General features: G+C 51.3%; 2 protein-coding genes across 2 annotated transcripts; one reads left to right on the top strand and one right to left on the bottom strand.

Annotated features, from left to right (window-relative positions):
- The first annotated feature begins 227 nt into the window (after window positions 1-227).
- On the top strand, window positions 228-12,915 carry ILKAP (ILK associated serine/threonine phosphatase). The gene is made up of 12 exons (XM_055723772.1): window positions 228-381; window positions 1,140-1,205; window positions 1,626-1,682; window positions 2,723-2,842; window positions 3,719-3,845; window positions 4,874-4,980; window positions 5,459-5,552; window positions 7,438-7,525; window positions 8,835-8,956; window positions 10,663-10,782; window positions 12,186-12,267; window positions 12,484-12,915. The coding sequence occupies exons 1-12, from the start codon at window positions 336-338 to the stop codon at window positions 12,622-12,624; spliced, it is 1,170 nt and encodes a 389-aa protein (XP_055579747.1). The 5' UTR covers window positions 228-335; the 3' UTR covers window positions 12,625-12,915.
- Window positions 12,916-16,432: 3,517 nt separating this feature from the next.
- LOC129737067 (erythroferrone-like) lies at window positions 16,433-17,866 on the bottom strand. Its single transcript, XM_055723836.1, is given in 7 exon segments — window positions 16,433-16,555; window positions 16,558-16,585; window positions 16,723-16,804; window positions 16,885-16,993; window positions 17,105-17,289; window positions 17,480-17,750; window positions 17,753-17,866. Coding segments are annotated over 7 exon segments (912 nt in total).
- Window positions 17,867-18,182: the final 316 nt, after the last annotated feature.

Here is an 18,182-nt window from a genome sequence, read left to right as displayed (position 1 = left end):
GCGCGTGCGCGCACCCCCTTCCGACCGCCCCGCCCCGCCGTGGGATTGGTCAGTCTGGCGCGAGGCAACGGGACGGACTGGCCGGGTGGCTCCGAATTTCCATTGGCGGAAAAGGCGCCGCGCCACCGCCCGGCAGGCGGTGGATACGCACCTCGCGGAGCGCGCCCAACAGCGGCCTTCCGCTGCCGCCCCACCACCGCCGAGGCGTGCGGCCGCTTCCGGCCCTTCCGCGGCCGCTGGTTGGCTTCCCGGGGAAATTGGCAGCTCGGGGGGCGGGGCGGCCTCCGGGCAGGAGGAAGCGGCCTTGGCGGCGGTGCTGCCGGCACGGCGGCGGCATGGATCTGTTCGGGGACCTCCCGGAGCCCGGTTCCTCGGCGGCGGGTGAGGGATCGCGACCCCCAGGGCGGGCGCCCAATCCCTGCTCCGCCCCGCGCGGCCCCGGGGCGGGGCCTGGCCCAGGCACGGCCTGACTGGTCGCGGGGCCCTGCCGGGCCTGCCCCGCGCGGCCGTGGGCCCCCAGCCCCGCCGGGAGAAGGCGGCGGCCCCGCGACCAGCTGACCTGCCGGTACCGGGAGCGCGCCCGGGGCGGCAGCCAGCAGCGGCTGCGGGCTCCCAGCGCCTGAAGGGTGGAGCAGGGGGTGCGGGGTGGGAGGGGGGCAGTTAGCAATCGCGGGAGGAATTACAGGGTTTGGGGTTTTTTTGTGGTTTTCTTCTTGCCAGGGGACTCGCTCAGATGCAGAGCGCTGCCCGCGCGGCTTAGGCCATGCCGGAGCCTTTCCCCTCTGCAGCTCGTGGCTTTGTGGAGGGCTGTAATGATGTTACCAGAAATAATCCGGTGCTTTCTGGGACCCTCCCATCCTTAATCTTAATCGGGCTGCGGAGGGCTGTTAATGCAAGTTGAATGGGTTGCTAGTTAAAAAAAACAAATTTTAAATGGTTGTTTTCAAGATAAAAATTCACATCATCCCCAGGCAGGCAGTTGTTTTGCTCATGTAGGATGTGCCTATATTAAAGATGGAAGAAAGGTCCATGGCTGTCCTTTGTTTACCTCACCTGTGCTCGCCTGGTGGGGCAGCCCTTCCAGAAGCCACCCAGCAAATGCCTGCAGCAGATCCTCACTCTGCCCTGGTGTCTTACAGGGAAGGAAGCCCAGAAAGGGCCTCTGCTCTTTGACGATCTCCCACCAGCAAGCAGTGCTGACTCAGGTATGGGTGCTCTGTGCCTGCCTTTACTTTGGCTTCCTGTGCTTTCTGCATCAGCAGCTCTTGAGATGAAACTTGTGTAAACCTTTTTCTTTGTTAGACAGGATAAAGACAGTGGTGTTATCAGCACTGACGTGCAGAGTAGCTACTTTCCTCATCTTTTTTTTTTTTTTTTTCTTAGGATAACCAGAATGTTATAGATGTTCCACATATATTCCATAATACATTCCATATAAATGTTTCCTGAAACAAATATAAGACCTGAGTTTGCCTCCACCATCCAGTAACAGAAGTTGAAATTTGGCTTGCTTTGATAAACTGGCATTTTATAATTTCCTCACCCCAAGAGGGGTGTACAGAGAGCATTATTCCCTCAAAGGAACAAAGGTATTTAGTTATTCTTGCCTTTTTCTTGTACTCCAGGAAAAGGAGGCTCTTTACTCTTCGATGATCTTCCACCAGCCAGCAGTGGTGACACAGGTAGGGAGCTGTGTCAGCTCACCAAGCCTCTGCTGACCTGTTCTTTTCAGGAAAACCCACTGATAGAGTCTGTTGTTTTGGATGCATGGCAAGTTGACCTGGTGTCCGGGTTGGCTGACACTGGTTATGGCAATCTGTTTGCACCCTGATTGTTTAAATTGAGATTCTGACTCTTCAGAAGTAAGCTTAGGTCTGTTCCTAGAAGTATGTCCCTTGGTGTCTTTTGCTGTTGTCTGTGCCTGAATGCTCCCTACTTTGGGAGTGAAAGTTTGTGATTGCAAAGAGCAAAGCCAGTGCTGGCCTGGTGCTGCCAGTGTCTGGCTTTTGTTGCTTTTCTGCTGTGGGCACAGACTGCCTTCTCGTTCCTGGCTGTAAATATCTTCAAAGCCAGACTGCTGGTCTGGCAAGGCTTTCTGCATGCAGCCACACCTGGGAGGAGGTGAGATAATTCACTATACCGTATGAGAACAATTGTCCAGAAGGAAAAATCTAGGATTCTGACATTGTGGGAGTCATACTTTGCTTGCTAGCTTTAATTTGTAACCTGTCTTCTGAAACTCCTAACAAATATGCACATTGAGAGTAATAAAATACATTTATTTCATTATTGTGGGCACAATTTATTGACACATATAACAACAATAATAAAATTAAAGACCTGAAAGGGTTCCAACCTGAAATGTTTGCAAAAAAGGCTGATAGCTAAGAAACAAACCGTGAGTTGGTAGGAAGAATCATCAGCCTGCCAGCCAAACACAAATGTACTGTGCCTGAGGTAGGGTTGCACAACGGGAAGTGATCAAATTGGTGCTTGCTGGGTTAGACAGCAATGTGTACCACAGGTTGTACGTGCTGAGTGGTGTATGCATGTTGTGGTCAGTTAGTATGTCTTGTTCAGTAGTGACTCTGGCCACTTTGTACTGTGTGAGTGTGCAAGCCTGTGCTCCTGAAAGTACTTCAATATAAGACTTGCTGCTGAATTTATGCCAGTAAGCCAGAGCTGGAAGACTTCATTTGCCTGTGTTTTTGCTTTCTTTCAGCCTCCAGTGCTACTGAGCAGGTCTCAGCAGGGAGCCACAGGAAAGGGGAGAAAAGAAAATCCTTAGAGGAAGAAGAGAAGAATGGCAGGGAAGAACTTGTGGAAAAGAAAGTTTGTAAAGGTTTTCAGACAGTTTGAAAACAAATGTACTCGATTTGTACTTTTGACATTGGGCTGAGTAAGTCCAGACCAAAGCTAAGCTTTGGTTCTTCAGTCGGCCTGCGTTTTCAGTCTCTCACAGGGAGCAAACTGCTATGGTGGTCTGTGGAAGCTCCTCAAGCTCCCCAGCGCTCTGCCGCCCTCACCTGGGCCTTCTTACTAGCCCTGCTGGTAAGAAGTGGCAGAAGCTGAGCAGCAAGTGGCTCTGTGTTTGCAGGTTAAGTTCCTGTGCTGCCAAGAGGGGGATTGGTTGTGAAACCTCTGGAAGGCTAGAGCCGCACCACTTCCACAGATCTTCACTGGGCAGCTGCTAAGAAAGCCAGAGAGACTTGCTGTTACATACCGGGCATTTGACTTCAGTGCATGTGCCCATGTGTTATGTTGATGTTTTGGGAATAAGATGTGTTCAGGGGTACAAAGGAAAAACAGATGTGTTCTGGAAACAGCAGACTGGTTTCTTGTCCTCAGCACTTTCTTTAAAGCTGTGCTTTGTTTAATCTGCAGATTCAGTGCCACATACTTGCCCTGTCCTGACCCCTGCCATGGTGCTAAGAGCTCTGTCTGATGCCTAGCAGTCCTGCTTGGCTGCAGCTGCCTGTCAAAATGGGGGCAAGCTGCTTTTATAGCTGCTGGCCTTGGTGGCACTTAAAAACCCATGTTACAAAGTAAATATATCCTGTTCAGCAGAAGGTGCCAGATGTTTTGTTGCAGGGTGGCAGCTGTACTTCTCTGCAGTGCCGAGATAGGGTTCTGAAAGCTGAAAAGTGCTGTTTGTTACCTTGAGCTGAGGAGACAGGAGTTTGATTTGCATGCGTGTGTCTGCTTTGTTCCCCTTTAGGGTCAGTGGGCATTCTTGGATTGAAGGGTTACGTTGCAGAGAGGAAGGGCGAAAGGGAAGACATGCAGGATGCCCATGTCATCTTAAACGATATCAGCGAGGAATGCCAGCCTCTGCCCTCCCAAATGTAAGTGGGACCCAACTGCCAGAGTAAAGCTGTGGTTGACAGCCATCACAGGGTTGAAGGAGCTCCAGCTTACTTCAGCTAAGCCCATGATATGATCCTTTAGCTATGAGCAGCTAATGCTCTTGATTACACCTGCATTGTGGTGTGTGGTTTGGGTTTGTTATTTGGAGACCTGGTGGACTCGTTAACTGTGTTCTTGGACAAATCACAGGACTGTTATGTACAAATATCTATTACGTACATGGCTCCTTGCATGGTGCTCAGTGGATTCAGTCACTAACTTCACAAGCATTGTGAGGGCCCAATAACTCTGGATATTGAGCCTCTGTTACCCAAATGTAAGCATGAATGTTTAGAGACCCTCGGTTAATTATAAGTAAACAGACCTTGCCTTGGGGATTTTATAGTGTGTAAAACCCAAACTGTGGCAGTGGAGAACACTTAAAGAAGAGAAAACATATATTGGAACCGTCTTGTTTGAAAATTTTAAATCTTTTAACAAATTAACTCATATAAGTGTGTGTAAGGGGGAGGGTGTGTATTTAAAAGAGTGCTCAAGCATCATCCTGATACTGTATTTACCTTCTGAACTAGTATTGTCTTGAGAGCGTCATGTGCTGAGGGATATGAATTTCTTGCTTGTAGCATAGTTTCAACATGTTTAGGCATGGAAAAAACATTTGGATTGGTTGGACTGATATCTGTGTAGCGCTGGGGATTTGCAGTGCCCTTGAGGTGAAATGTGTAGCTGCTTTTATGCCAAGTTGTGGTCTATAAACCTCTCTTCTGCCTTTCATTTTTTGAGGGGTGGAAAATTACAAGAAAGTGCTCAGCTCAGTGCTTACACATGTAAGGTGTGTAAATGCTTGAACATGTGAGCTTAGAGTAGAGACTTGCTACCTTTGTGCCTTGGAGTGCAGTATTTATTCAGTCTGGGTGACACAGGGCAGGATGTCAATATACTTGACTCCATCCTCAGGCTAATGGCCTTTCTTAGCCCCTTTCTGCTACTCTTTGTTCCCTCACAGCACACGAGTCTCGTACTTTGCTGTTTTTGATGGCCATGGGGGAGTCCGAGCCTCAAAATTTGCGGCACAGAATCTGCACCAAAACCTGATTAAGAAATTTCCTAAAGGTGAGAGGAGTGGAATAAGGGCTGGAGGACAACCATTGCCTTTTCTGCCTTGACATTATGGCAGTAGACAGGGAAACTGATTTGTTTGGGCATAGTTCTACAGTTCCCATCTCTTATTCCTAGTGGGCTTGTGAGACTGTGCTGTCTCCTGGGGAAGAGGGATGGAAGCCTTTTTGGCACAAGGGTACAAGTAGCCAGTTGTGAACTGCTAAGCAAATGTCAGATGCATTGTTGCCAGTTTTGGCAGTACCACTTCCAGTGAAAATACACCTGTGGGGGAGAGGGTTTTGTCATAAATTCTCTGTGCATGCTACCACACAGATTTTTGGTAGCATGAGCGCAGTATGTGCCCTAGCTTCTCTGCTCAAGGTGTGAGAGGTGCACTGCCTGGTTAAATGTTGCATGTGTGAAGGGAGGGACTGGAATAGTTCAGATGTGTTTTAGCTGGAGCTTAGTTGCTGTTTTCCCTGTCTGACAGGTGAGATAGTCAGCGTGGAGAAAACTGTGAAGAGATGCCTTCTGGACACCTTCAAACACACAGATGAAGAGTTTCTAAAGCAGGCATCCAGCCAGTAAGTGTAAATGTTTCCCATGTGTTTGTATTTCTTAGCTTGCATCTCACAGGCCTTGGTTCTGAGCAGGGCAGGGGAAACCTTGAGTTGTGTCTATGCTTTGGCGAAACCCCATAAGCGCGGCTGTGCCAGGCTGTAACTGCCAGCTGAGTGCCTGCTAGAGCAAGGTCACAGCATGTTTTGGTCTTACTCTGTGATGAGTGATCTGTAGCACTCTTGAGACTAAAATACATGTTTGTGATAAAGGAAGGAACCAAAACATGACCAAGAATGCACCTCTCTCCTTACCAGGGCATTGTTTGCCTTCCTTTGAAAGACTTACCATGTTGTTGATGTGACTTACTGCCTGAGATGGCATCTCTGTGTTGCTGGCATCAAAGTGTGGCGGGAGGGCATCTGTAAAGTGGTACTGTTCTGGTTGGTGTGTGCAGCTTTCTTTAGGGCTGCATTCCTGTTAGTGAGTAGGAGATTGCCAGGCTGGAGCACATCTCTGAGGTTGTTTCTAATGCCCTGTGTTGAAGAACTTCACTCCCCCAATCTAACTTTAAATCTTGATTTCTTCACCTCTTTTGAAAACAGAGATGTTGATGAAGAATGTCCCTCACCTTAAGCTTGTTTCTAACAGGTTGGTTGAAAATGAAGCTGAAAAGCACAGCAACTACTTTTCATGGAATAAATGCCAGCCTGCCTCCCAGCAGGGTTTTGAGTACAAACACCCTCACCTTCTCTAAGTCTCTGCTGAACTTATGCACCAACTATGTGGACTAGGGAAGGTGTGGACTGTATTTAAAATACAGTCACTTTGTTACCGGTCCTTTACACATGTGTGGTTTTGTTCGTTTGGTGGGGTTTTTTTCCAATTTGATAGTGACATCTGTACACAGATGGAGAAGACTGTTGATGCATCTGATTCTGAGATTCCCTGCAAACTTTCCATTTCAAGAAAATTTCAGACTCTTAAGCCTAACCAGATCAACAATTTTGACCAGGCAAAAGAAAAAAGCTTCACTGGGTCCATCACATGTGTCATTCCCAAACCAGTCTCTGTTTGGTCAGAAATGTGACTTGGGACAAAGGTGCTACAAAGGATCACTAGCTATAGCTGTATTGATGATGAGATGAATGATTTTCATTCAGCCACACCTTCAAAGTTAGGAGAAACTGGATGAAATATGTCTAGGAATCAGCCTCTGAAAGCTGCTTTCGCTAAATAGCGGCATCATAGCTGGGCTTCATTGTGGGGAGGACTAGCCTGACAGCTGTAACCTAATAAACACTTCTCATTTTACCTGGAGCTCTAGAGATACAAGCTTAACTACAGCAAGTGAAATATCAGGAGAGTGGCTGAATGAGTTGTGTCGCTGCTGAGGTGGGGTGGTGAGGACTGAGGTGGGTGGGCAGGGGTACTGTGAAAAAAGGAAGGGAAATAAAAGCCAAAAGAAAGGCAGCTCTGCTGCAGTCCTGGCTGTGCCTTCCTTTTGCTGCAAAGGAGCCTCCTGAGGAGTTTGGGGTGCTTGTTTGCTCATGATGCTGTAGCTTCTGGGCAGTCACTGGGGCTGAGCCTGTCCAGCCACAGGTGAGCTTTCCTGGGAGCTGAGTGTGAGGAAGGGGTGGTGTGGGGAGACTGGCTGGCAGTTTTTGAACCAGTTGGGCATTTGCTACGCATTTAGAAAGTGGCACTCTGTGCGACTCCTCTGTCCTCATCCAGCTCACTATTTACCACCAACAGTTTCCCTAGCTGCTTGCAGGCAGCTGCTGGGGGCTTGTGCTAGTTGACTGCTCCATGGTGGCACATGACACTTCCTTCTGTCCCCAGGAGCACTCTGTGCCTAACTTTTTAAACATAGTTTTCCCTACTTAGTAATCTCATTATCATTCCCTTCAGGAAGCCAGCATGGAAGGATGGCTCCACAGCTACTTGTGTCCTGGCTGTTGACAATGTTCTCTACATAGCCAACCTCGGGGACAGCCGGGTAAGCAGAATGGAGAAGCCCACTGCTGGCATCTCAGCTCCTCAGAGAGCTTCATTCACCCTGAAGGGCAAGGTGTTTGTGGGATGTTCCAGTTGCCATGAGCTCCCCAGCTGTTTCTACAAAGCATCTTGTTTTGGGTGGGTGCAGGGTACTTCTGTGTTGTCTCTCATAGTGTAAAACAGCTGTGTGTGGTAGCTCTCTCTTGGTGGCACTAAATATCTCGCAGTATCTAGAATAGAATATTTCAGTTGGAAGGGACCTACAATGATGATCTAGTCCAACTGCCTGACCAATTCAGGGCTGACCAAAAGTTAAAGCGTGTTATTAAGGGCATTGTCCAAATGTCTGTTAAACACTGACAGGCCTGGGGCATCGACCATCTCTAAGGAAGCCTATTCAAGTGTGTGACCACCGTCTCAGTAAAGAAATGCTTCCTAATATCCGGTCTGAACCTCCCATGGCACAGCTTTGAACCATTCCCGTGCATCCTGTCACTGGATCCCAGGGAAAAGACATCAATACACCTCTCCGTAACTCCTTCTCAGGAAGCCATAGAGTGCAATGAAGTTGCCCCTTGGCCTCCTTTCCTCCAAACTAGACAAATGCAGATTCTGCAGCTGCTCCTTGTAGGGCATGCCTTCCAGCCGTGTCACCAGCTCTGTTGCCCTCCCCTGCATGCATTAAAGTGCCTTAACATCCTTTTTAGATGGTGGGCCCCAGAACTGCACATGGTGAGCCCACACAAGGCTGAACACAGCGGGACAGTCCCCTCTCCTGACTGGCCGGTGACGCTGTGTTTGATGCACCCCCAGCTGCGGGTCGCCCTCTTGGCTGCCAGGGCACACCGCTGGCTCCTGTTGAGCCTGCTGCCACCCGCACCCCCAGAGCCCTTTCTGCAGGGCTGCTCACCAGCCACTCCTCTCCCAGTTGATGCTTGTGCCTGGTGTTATTCCATCTCGGGCATGGAATCTGCACTTGCACTTAATAAATTTTATGCCATTGATTGTTGCCCAATGCTCCAATCTATCTAGATCCCTCTGCAAGGCTTCCTGTCCCTCAAGAGAGACAACAGCAGCTCCCAGTTTGGTATTGTGAGTAAAATTAGTAATGGTGCATTCAACTCCTGCATCCAGATCACTGATAAAAATATTGAACAGCCCTGGCCCTAGGACTGAGCCATGAGGAATACTGCTGGTGACCAGTCACTGGCCAGATGTAAATCCATTCACTACAGCTTGCAGCTCCTTCTCAAGAAGTTCTTGCTGCCATTTTGTTGTTGTTGACTCATGAGGGTCTTTTGTCAGCACAGGCGATTCTGTGTCGTTATAATGAAGAGAGTCAGAAACACTCAGCCTTAAGCCTCAGTAAGGAGCACAATCCCACCCAATACGAGGAGCGTATGCGGATACAGAAAGCTGGAGGAAATGTCAGGTAAGTGTCTAAAGAGTGTAAGCAAGCAAATCTAAACTCTGGGCCCAACTTCGGGACTGAGCACTGTGTTTCTGGAGTTTTTCTGACACCAGCGTGCACGCTAGTGAGAGCCCAGAGAGAATCTGTTGCTGCCTGTGGGAGGCATAGTGGTGCCTGAGATATCTAGGATTCAGGGGCTTGAGTTGGTTGATGGGGGCTGGTTTCCCTGGGGGCTTACAATACTGCAAAGGCAGGAACCCATGTGAAAGCCTGACAGTGTGATGCAAGCATGGACATGCTTAAGCTTGCCCTGCAGAGCTGGACTTGATTGTTTAGGAAGTTACCACTTGCTGCACTCTGTGGCATTGGACAAAACTCGCTTGCAGCATCAGCACTCTCCTTCCTGGCCCTGTAAGGGGGGGGGGCGGTTTGAGAGGGCACAAGGAGCCCTCTATGTCAGTTGCTATTGCTCCCCTAGGAGTTAGCTGGTGCACTGAGGCAGTCTACTGGAGGGAGGTTTATGGAGGCAGAGCAGAATTATGTTAATGTTCCTGTGCATGTAGGTGTGCATGGCGGTTTGGGCAGCGGGTGCTAAACACAGCAGCTGTGCCTGGCTAGGTTCTCTCCCTTCTTTGAAGGCTGTTTCTTTGTTTAACGGCATCCTCATGAGAGAGGACTTGGTGCAGGTGAAGTGTCTTAGTGCCTGTGGAGGCAGAATGCCCCTTAGGGTAGGGAGGGGTGGCTCAGTTCTGTCCTGCTACTGTGTCTGGAGAGCCTTGTTCCCTTTATCTCTGGGGAGCACATGCTGCTGCTTATGCTTAGCACTGATCTATCTTTGCACACAAGAATGTGATGGGCCAGTGTCTGTTAGCTCTCTTCAGAACAGGGGGAACACCTCCCTGGCTGCCTGGGAGCCTCTCCCACTGCTTGTGGGTCAGTATGTTGGACTCAAGAGTTAAGTCTCAAAGTGTATGAGCATTAGGTCTTTGTGATGTGCCTTGCTGCTTGCTTTTACTTCAAGCGGGGCTGGTTGGAATACAAGATGAATGAGCTTGTGTCTTTCCAGGGTGCATAAAGAACCTTTTGGGGGAGAAGATGCTTGATTGTTGGAAAGGTAGAGTGTGGGAAGCTGCTACTGTTGGGACAGCACTCAGTTACTTAGAAAAATTTAGTAAACAAAACTGCTTCCCAAGGAGGACTGTAACTCGAGTTTCACAGAACTGGTTGCTGCGATCAGTGGTTAGTAAAGACCAAGTGGTCAGGAGAAAGTGTCATGGTTTTCACTCTCTGGAACTGCCCCCAGTTGAGCCACTCTGTAGGTGTTGGAGTCCTGATAAGCAGAGCACAGGAGGGGCTGCTGGCTCAGGCCTGGTCTTGCCTGCTGCCACTCTGTGCTTCTGTTGAAATGCAGTTTGCTAGATACCTTGCAAAAAAAATATCTGTGAATTCAAACTTCCACCTCCAGGAGTTCAGCTCAGCATGTAACTCTTACTTCCCTGGCTTGCTAGCTAAGTAGGCCTTGAGTAGGCCCCTCTCCACTTGTTTCCCAGAGCTTCACACACACGTGCAGAAAGGCAAGGAGACTGAAGGGAGGATCTGGACCTGTTGGGGAAGTGGGTCAGAATTTGTATGAGGTAGCTAAACGCACCATGGAGAGTGTCCCTGTCAGGCAGTGCAGTGAGATCTGTGCGTGGGGAGGGCTCTCAATGTTTCCTTTCCTTGTGCAGGGATGGAAGAGTCCTAGGAGTGCTGGAGGTTTCCCGCTCCATTGGGGATGGCCAGTACAAACGCTGTGGTGTTATCTCTGTGCCAGATATCAAACGCTGCCAACTCACGCACAACGACAGGTAAAGTATGCCCCCCACGCACAAGGGGTTTGGCTGCATCTGAGCTCTGCTCAGTGGAAGTAACACAAGCTGCACAACCCTGTATGCTCTGCTGTTAGGGCCAAGGCACTTCAGACTGATCACCGGGAATCAGAGGATGGTCTCACTGCTGACATCTCTCTGCTCCTGTTCCTAATTGGTATAATGGGATAATGCTGCTGTCTCACTCTGCCAAGATACTGTGAAGGCTCCTGTTGGTGAACCTGGCCTTGCAGCAGTGATAACATACACGAGCCTAAGACTTCCTTCATGCTCTGAATAAGTTCACACACCAGTGTTCAGGCAGTTGGTTAAGGCTAGAATTCTTGGGTCCCCGTCCTGTCCAAGTGTTGTTTCTAGCAGTCGTTGTGCCTGCAGATGCCATTGCATTTGTCTCTGATGTTTGGAGAATTGGGATACTTTTCTAACATGAGATTGGCAATGACAAAGTGCTGTGAGCTTTCATGTCAGTATGGCCCTGCAGGCTCTCTGAGGTGAGAGTGTAACCCAGTACTGCTGCTTTTTCTGGGATTAGAGTTCTGTATCAAGTGATCCACTAGAATATTTCTAAAGATATTTTGAGCATCAGGCTCTGAAATGATGTCTTCAGAGACATGTGCTGCTCTGGCAGGCTGGCCACCTCTGTGGGATGGTTGTAGTTTTCCTTGTCCAGTGACTGTGTTTAGGGCTCCTGGTTAATACAACCTGTGCAGGCAGGGAGTGTACAGCAGGCTGTCTCCCCTGTCCTCTGGTGGGGAGCTGGGAGGCAGCTCGCGTTGCCTTGGGCTTTGTACCCCCTCAGCCTTCTGCAGCCCACAGCAATACCTTGTGGCAGAGTTTTCCGATCACAGTTACGCCTCTTTCTGGGTTAAGCTGCTTGCTTTCCTTCCAAATATTTCTGTTTAAATTAAGTTATTGCACACCTCGGAACCATGGAAACATAAAGGATTTAAAGGGATGCACATAGGGTATTAAGCTGTCTGTGTTTATCTATTTCCTTACATTGGCTGCTTCACAGGAAAAATACGTGAATGAAAAGGACTTAAAGGAAAGTAGCAGTTCCTAGAGAAATAACAGAGCTTTCCATCAGGGTGTGGTCTTGCCTAATAGTGCGGTGTCGGTAGGACTGTCAGGGTGTCCTGATCTAGGTCTTACATTGTTTGCCTGGCTCCCTGGCCTGTACTTTGAATTGCCTCAGCCCTGTGAATGGTGGATTCTGGAGCAACAAAGGCCTTCTGGTGCTTCAGAGGGATTTTCAGATGAGCTCTGTGGCATCTTCCCTTTGGATTGGAGCATGGGTACTCATAAAATAGCTTGGAGGGATTTTACTGTAACTGGGGAGCCAAAGGTTCAGCCTTGGAACCTGTCTTTTGCTTAATTTCCAGGTTCATTCTGATAGCATGTGATGGCCTCTTTAAAGTCTTTACACCAGAAGAAGCTGTGAACTTCATTGTGTCCTGTCTGGAGGTGAGGAGAAGGCAGCATGGGGACTGGGTTTGTCAGTGCAGGGGACGTGAAATGGAATGACTCTGACTTGCAGAAATGTACTTCTACCAGGGTAACCTCCCTTATACCTGAAGTTGTCCTTATTCATTTTGCTTCCTGATGCTTGGAAATTACTATGTGCTTGCACGTACACACTTTGGTGGGAGCAATGAGCATCATCTTTCTTCATCCCAACAGGATAAGAACATCCAAACAAGAGAAGGGAAGCTAGAAGCAGATGCTAGATACGAAGCTGCGTGTAACAGACTGGCCAACAAGGCAGTACAGCGAGGGTCAGCAGACAACGTCACCGTCATGGTAGTCCGGATAGAGCACTAAAAGATGAGGTGTGGCAGCAGGATCCCCAGCTTGCAGCGGATGTAAGGGAAGGAAGAAGTTTGTGCACATGCATGTGTGGCCGGGGGAGGGAGGGTCCTGCTGTGTGCCCTTCAGTGTAAATAAAGTTTGTTTGTTTGGTTTTTTTCTAGTAGTTTTAGGTCACTTGGCTAGCAGTGTTTTCTAAGTGGCTGCCACAATGGATCAGCCTATGTGGAAATCTCGTGTCCTGTCAACCCCCCGTGAATGTCTTGGCAAACCAAATAAATCCATTTGGCAGAGGTGCTAGCAAGAGCAGGCGTCTGTGGGCATGAACTCTGCCAGCTGTTCCAAATGGTGCAGTTGTGCTGTTCATTTTTTTGAGCTTTGTATGAGGCCCTGGGACAGTCCCAAGCTCTTAGAACTCCATGGAATCTCCTGGTCATGCTGCACTGTACAGACTGTGCTGTACCCCAGGGCTATGGTGTGGACTGTCCTCTTAGTGCTGGGAAGGAAATCTTTTGGTTCTGAAGCTGGCTTGTGAGGTTGCATGCAGCTGAGTGAAGGTGCTTGTGTACTGTCCTTCTGCTTGCAGAAAACATTGGGGTCTTATCCCAGTTGTTGATGCAGCAAAAGTGGCTGTGGTTTGCTCTTGATGTTTATTGGGAAAATGTTTTCACCAAAGGGACCTGCCAGGCAGCTGAGATCAGGGCAGGCTCTGTGCTTGTCTGTGTTGCTATCTGAGGAGTAGGCATCTCGTGTTTTCAGTACTTGTTGCTATTAGGTGTCTGGTATCTCATCCCGTCCCCATTCCTCTACCAGCTGTTGCTGCAGAGTCAGTGTGCTGTTTTCCAGAAAGAATTTGGCTTAAGACCAAAGGACAGTGTGAAAGCTAAACAGATTGGACTACCAAAGCACTTAAAATTCTGGATTATGCAACTCTCCTGTCCAGTGGTTGAGATGGTGCAGTGAGGGAGATGAGCCAGTGGATCTGTGCAGTGGTTTCTTGCACAGGCTTCTTGCTCTGCATGAGGAAGTCCTAGAGAGAGGTTGGGCAGGTTGGTGCAGGTGGTGCCTGCTGTTCTGTGCATAGTCTGGCACAAGGTTGTGGGGCTACCTGGGTTCTTTCCTGTTCCCTATGTTCCCTGGAGCTTTGGGAGATGGTTGGTCCCACATCCTGGGCTGTTTTCTTGAGCACACAAAAACCATCCTGTTTGGGACAGGTGGCTTGACCATCTTTAATCTATTTCTGCTACAGCAGAAGTCAGTTAAAGTTCATGGACTTATGCTAACACTTAAGCTAACCTGGCCTAGCTCCTGCTAACTGTCTGCATCTTCTGCAGAGTACTGGAGAAGGAGGTGGGCCTCTGGCACATACTTTGGGTAGTGCTTGTGTCTGCCAGCTTGTTCTGCTCCCAGCCATTCCTGCATACTGTGACGTACTCTGCCATGTGAACTGAGAGGGAATTGCCCACTCAGCTGCCTCTGCTCTTTAAAGTCAAATTTTGGAGAGCCAAGATGGAGTAGCTTGGTGTTTCTTCAGTCTAATGCAAAAGAAACCCTGACTGCAGATCTCAGAAGGGTGACTCACCCTCCGTTCTTGCCTCCCTGCTTTCCACGGTTCTTGTGCTGGGAGAGCTGAGCCAAGCACCCATCTCTCTCATGCTTCCTCCAGGAGGCATCTCTTAATTCCAATGCAAGAACTGGTGAGGGAATTAGCACCTCTGAGCTCCCACTGACTCTGTTCTTTCTCCCTCCTCTTTCAACTCTTCTTTCTTTCCCTTTAGAAAGAGTACTGAAAGCACAACTCCGACTAGGAATGTAATACGCAGTGCTGTTGTACAGTTAATAACTATTTCCATTAAATGGATTGTATTGTCCATTTTTCAGGGCAAAGGGGAAAAGGAAGCACTGTGGAGAGGGTGTCACCATGCTTGTGAGTAGCCAGCCGGTTAGAAAGGCTGATTTAACCCCAACTTTAGTGGAAATCAGAAAACTGTGTTTGCTGGTAGGGTGGGGTCTGCAAGAGGTTTCCTGAAAATAAACTCTCCTTGCCTCATTGCTTAGCAGCGTCCTGCTACTGTGGGGAGCTCTGAGACCACCACCCTGGGAGTGGGCCATGGAGAAGTGCTGTACATGCAGCTCCCCTTCCTTGGTGGTGACTTGAGGTTCTGGCCCCCTCCCAACACCTAAATTAGCCCCCCAGTAGCTCTGACTTAATAAACTCTTTCAATTTTGTGTTCAAGTGCACTGGGTTCTTTATACCTCGCTCACAGAGGACAGCTTACCAGCTCAGCAAGTCCCACTCTCTGACAGTCCTTTTCTATCTTCTGAGGTGTGTTTGGTAGGAAAAAAAGGTGGCTGATCTGAGTGAGAGTGCTTGGCTTGTGGTCACATGTGGTAACTGGGAGCTCAGCTGGGGGAAAAGCATGTCTTTCAGAGACAAGTTCACTTTCTTTTAGGGAAGAATTGATCATTAAAACTGCACAGCTGGAGTCCTGTACCCTCACCCGGATCCAAACACCCCTGCCCACAAAGAGCTGCAGCAACAGCTACTTCACCAGACTCCTTGAGGAGATGCAACCTGCAGAGAAGGTGAGACAGGGCCAGGAAAGCCCTCATGAGTGAGGTCCAGCATGAGGTGACTGCCTCCTCCCTGCCTATGTGTGTGGATCCCTTAGGGAAGGCAGGGCTGGGTGCAGTTTGGGCTGTCTCATGGTGTTGCTGGCACAGCTTGCCCAGTGCCACATGCTACAAAGAAATAAAATGTGCAGCTCCCTTGCCCCATGCCCAGCCTGCCCAGGTACCTCTCCTGCAGCCTTTGCCCAGGCATGCAGCCCTGTGCCCATCCTTGGCTCAGACAGCTAGCAGAGCCAAAGCAAGGAGCCTATCTGTGCTGCCCATGGCCTGGGCCCTGTGCCATGGGCAGGGAACGCCTGGTGTGGGAAGCCACAGGACAAGGACACTGCTCTGCTTTGAAGGTTAGCTGTGAAGGACATTGGTGTTTGCCAGCAAACATTTGCTGCTAACACCTCACAGGGAAGCTGAAATGATACAAATAATTTGGTTTGGGCTGCTGAGAAGCTGGGTGGGGAAATCTGCTGAGAGAGAAAATGGAGATGTGGGGCTTTGTCCCAGGCATGGGTGCCTGGCATTGTGGGAGCTGAGCCCTGCAGAGACAGTCAGCTGCTGCCATTGTCAGCAATATTTTCCAAGATAAACTTCCAGCCTTAGCCTTTAGATAAAACTGAACTCTTTGAGCTCCTTTTCAGGCTGCTTTATTACTATTATCATTATCATCATCCTTTCCTTCCAGATCTTTTGTCTGGCTGCAGGTGGTTCTGCAGCATGAGCAGCATAAGGCCAGCCTGCAGCTTCTGCAGCAGTGTGAAGTCTTCCCTGGGCTCGGTGCTGCCAGCCACCATCGCACCTGCTCTGCTCAGAGGGAAAGGTCTGGCCACTCCTGGCACGGGTTCAGCTCCCTGCGTGGTGCCCAGCACCTTTTCACACCCCCAGCAGAATGGCGCTGAAATCGGAGCCACTTTGAATGGTGAGGGGAGAGCCTGCAGTGTTGTCCACAAAAACAGGTGTACTGTCCAGCCTGGGGAGAGGGGTGGGTGGGGTGGGTGCTTAACAAGGCTGGAACCACCTCCTCTGGGCACTGGGCACGGCCTGGCAGAGCAAAGGAGAGAGCTCTCCCCTGTGTACAGTCACTAAGAGCTGGAGGGGCTGCTCACTGCGCTTCCTTTTGGGAAAAGTATGACATAAAGACCAATAAGGCAACCTCAGCCCTGATTATCCTTTGGCCTCAGAGCCGTGCTGAGCAACAGACTCAACGCCACAGAAGGCGCCTTCCTGCTCCCTTCCTTCCACAGTCCCGAGTGGAGCTGGCACCACTAACCTGTAGGTAAAGGACTCCAGTGACAGAGATGGTGAAATGGTCACTACCACTCTCCAGCCCGGACCGGACACGGTCTCCAGATTGCTGCAGGGGAGGGAGGGAGGGTGGGTGGTGCTGGGGAGAGCATGTCGCATGTCCCTCCTTCCCCGGTAGATGCTAGACTCCTTCCCCCCTGCTCGGCCCAGGGGACTCTCTCCCTTCCTGGCTGTGCCCTGCAGTACCTGTTGTGCTGGCAGCAGGACTGCACGCAGATCAGCACCCGCAGACGGTTCCCCTGGACGACTGCCTCTTCCTCACTGCTCCCTGCGCACTGGGACAGAGGGGAGGGTGAGCGCCACCCCCGACCTCCCCGGCAGAGTGGTGGGGGCTGTGCAAGGGCTCACCTATGTGCAGTGTGGCGGTGAAGGTGTAGTAGCCTGTGATGGGGACTGTATACCGCCCGCTGGTCAGGTTCAGCCCTGGGCCACAGTGGAACATCCCCTCCTTCTCCGGCTGGGGAGAGAGAAGGGCATGGGTTAGACTGTGAGCCCCTGTGCCAGGGTGGGTGCCCCATGCGCAGGAACATGCTGCAGGTGGGAAGTGGGGGACAGGTTGGGCACTCACAATGTAGTAGAGCTGCAGCTCCAGCCGAGCCCTCTGCTCGATGGAGATGTTTTCACACGTCTGGCAGCGGAAGGCTGCTTCCACACGACGATGGGACCCTGCCTGTGGGTTGCCTTCACTTTCCTCCTCTTCCTCACGTCCTTCCCAGGCCTTCCTGCGTGTTTTCACTTGCTCCTTCACCATGCCTGACCCGAAAACGCGACCAGGGCTTAGCTTGTGAGGAAGGAACCTCGACTTTTCCTGGCCCCAGGATGCAGCTGTGCCTGGCTCTGCTGCCCAGCCTTGCTGTGCCTCGTCCCTGCTATCTCCTGCCCTGGGGTCCCACCGCACCACCCCCACCCCCTCCCCCCAGCGGTCCCCGGGAGCAGTGGGTACCTTTCAGCAGGAGCTGCAGCTCCCTCCGCAGCTCTTCTGGCACGGAGGGGGGGCCGGGGACAGCACCTGGCACACCGACCTGCCAGGCAGCCGGGGGTGATTCCCCTGGAGACCGGCCACTGGCCGGTACCGCTGCTGTGCCAGCCCCCGTCCCATCTCGTACTGTGCCCGTCCTGCCCCGGGCCCGGCTGCTGCTCGCCTGGCCGGGGCTCCCGGCCAGCAGCATCCACGCCTGCCGGGGGTCCACGCCGCCGGCCCCCCGCGTCCCGCCTACGCCGCCCTCCCCGCAGCTGCTGCCGCGCCCGGTGGCTGCTCCCGGCCCGCCCCCGTGGAGTCGGTCCCGGGGACGGCGGCGCAGAGAGCCAGGCACAGCTCCGGCAGCCGCATCCCGCCGCCGCCGCTGCCGGGAGGGTGGTCCCGGCCCCGCCTCGGGGCTTGCGAGGGCGCCGCGGGCCCGGCCCGCTGCCGGGGCCCCGAGAGCCCCGCTCCCCCCGCCGGGGCGGGCACCCTCGCGTGCCAAACCGCGCGGCGTGCGGGGAGCTCCCCGCGAGGGCTCCTCGGCGCGCGTGTGCGGCGCCTCAGGGACGGTGACAATTCCGAGGCGTGCCAGGTGAGCCATCGAGCGGTGCCGGGGCTGTGACATCCCGGCGCTGGCGGTGGGACCGGGCGCTGGGGAAGCATTGCCTCGTGCTCACCCCGGCCC

The sequence above is a fragment of the Falco cherrug genome, chromosome 11 (genome assembly GCF_023634085.1).
Source record: "Falco cherrug isolate bFalChe1 chromosome 11, bFalChe1.pri, whole genome shotgun sequence".
Taxonomy (NCBI): Eukaryota; Metazoa; Chordata; class Aves; order Falconiformes; family Falconidae; genus Falco; species Falco cherrug.
Note: the sequence above shows the minus strand (reverse complement) of the source record. Positions and strands in the feature narration are given on the sequence as shown.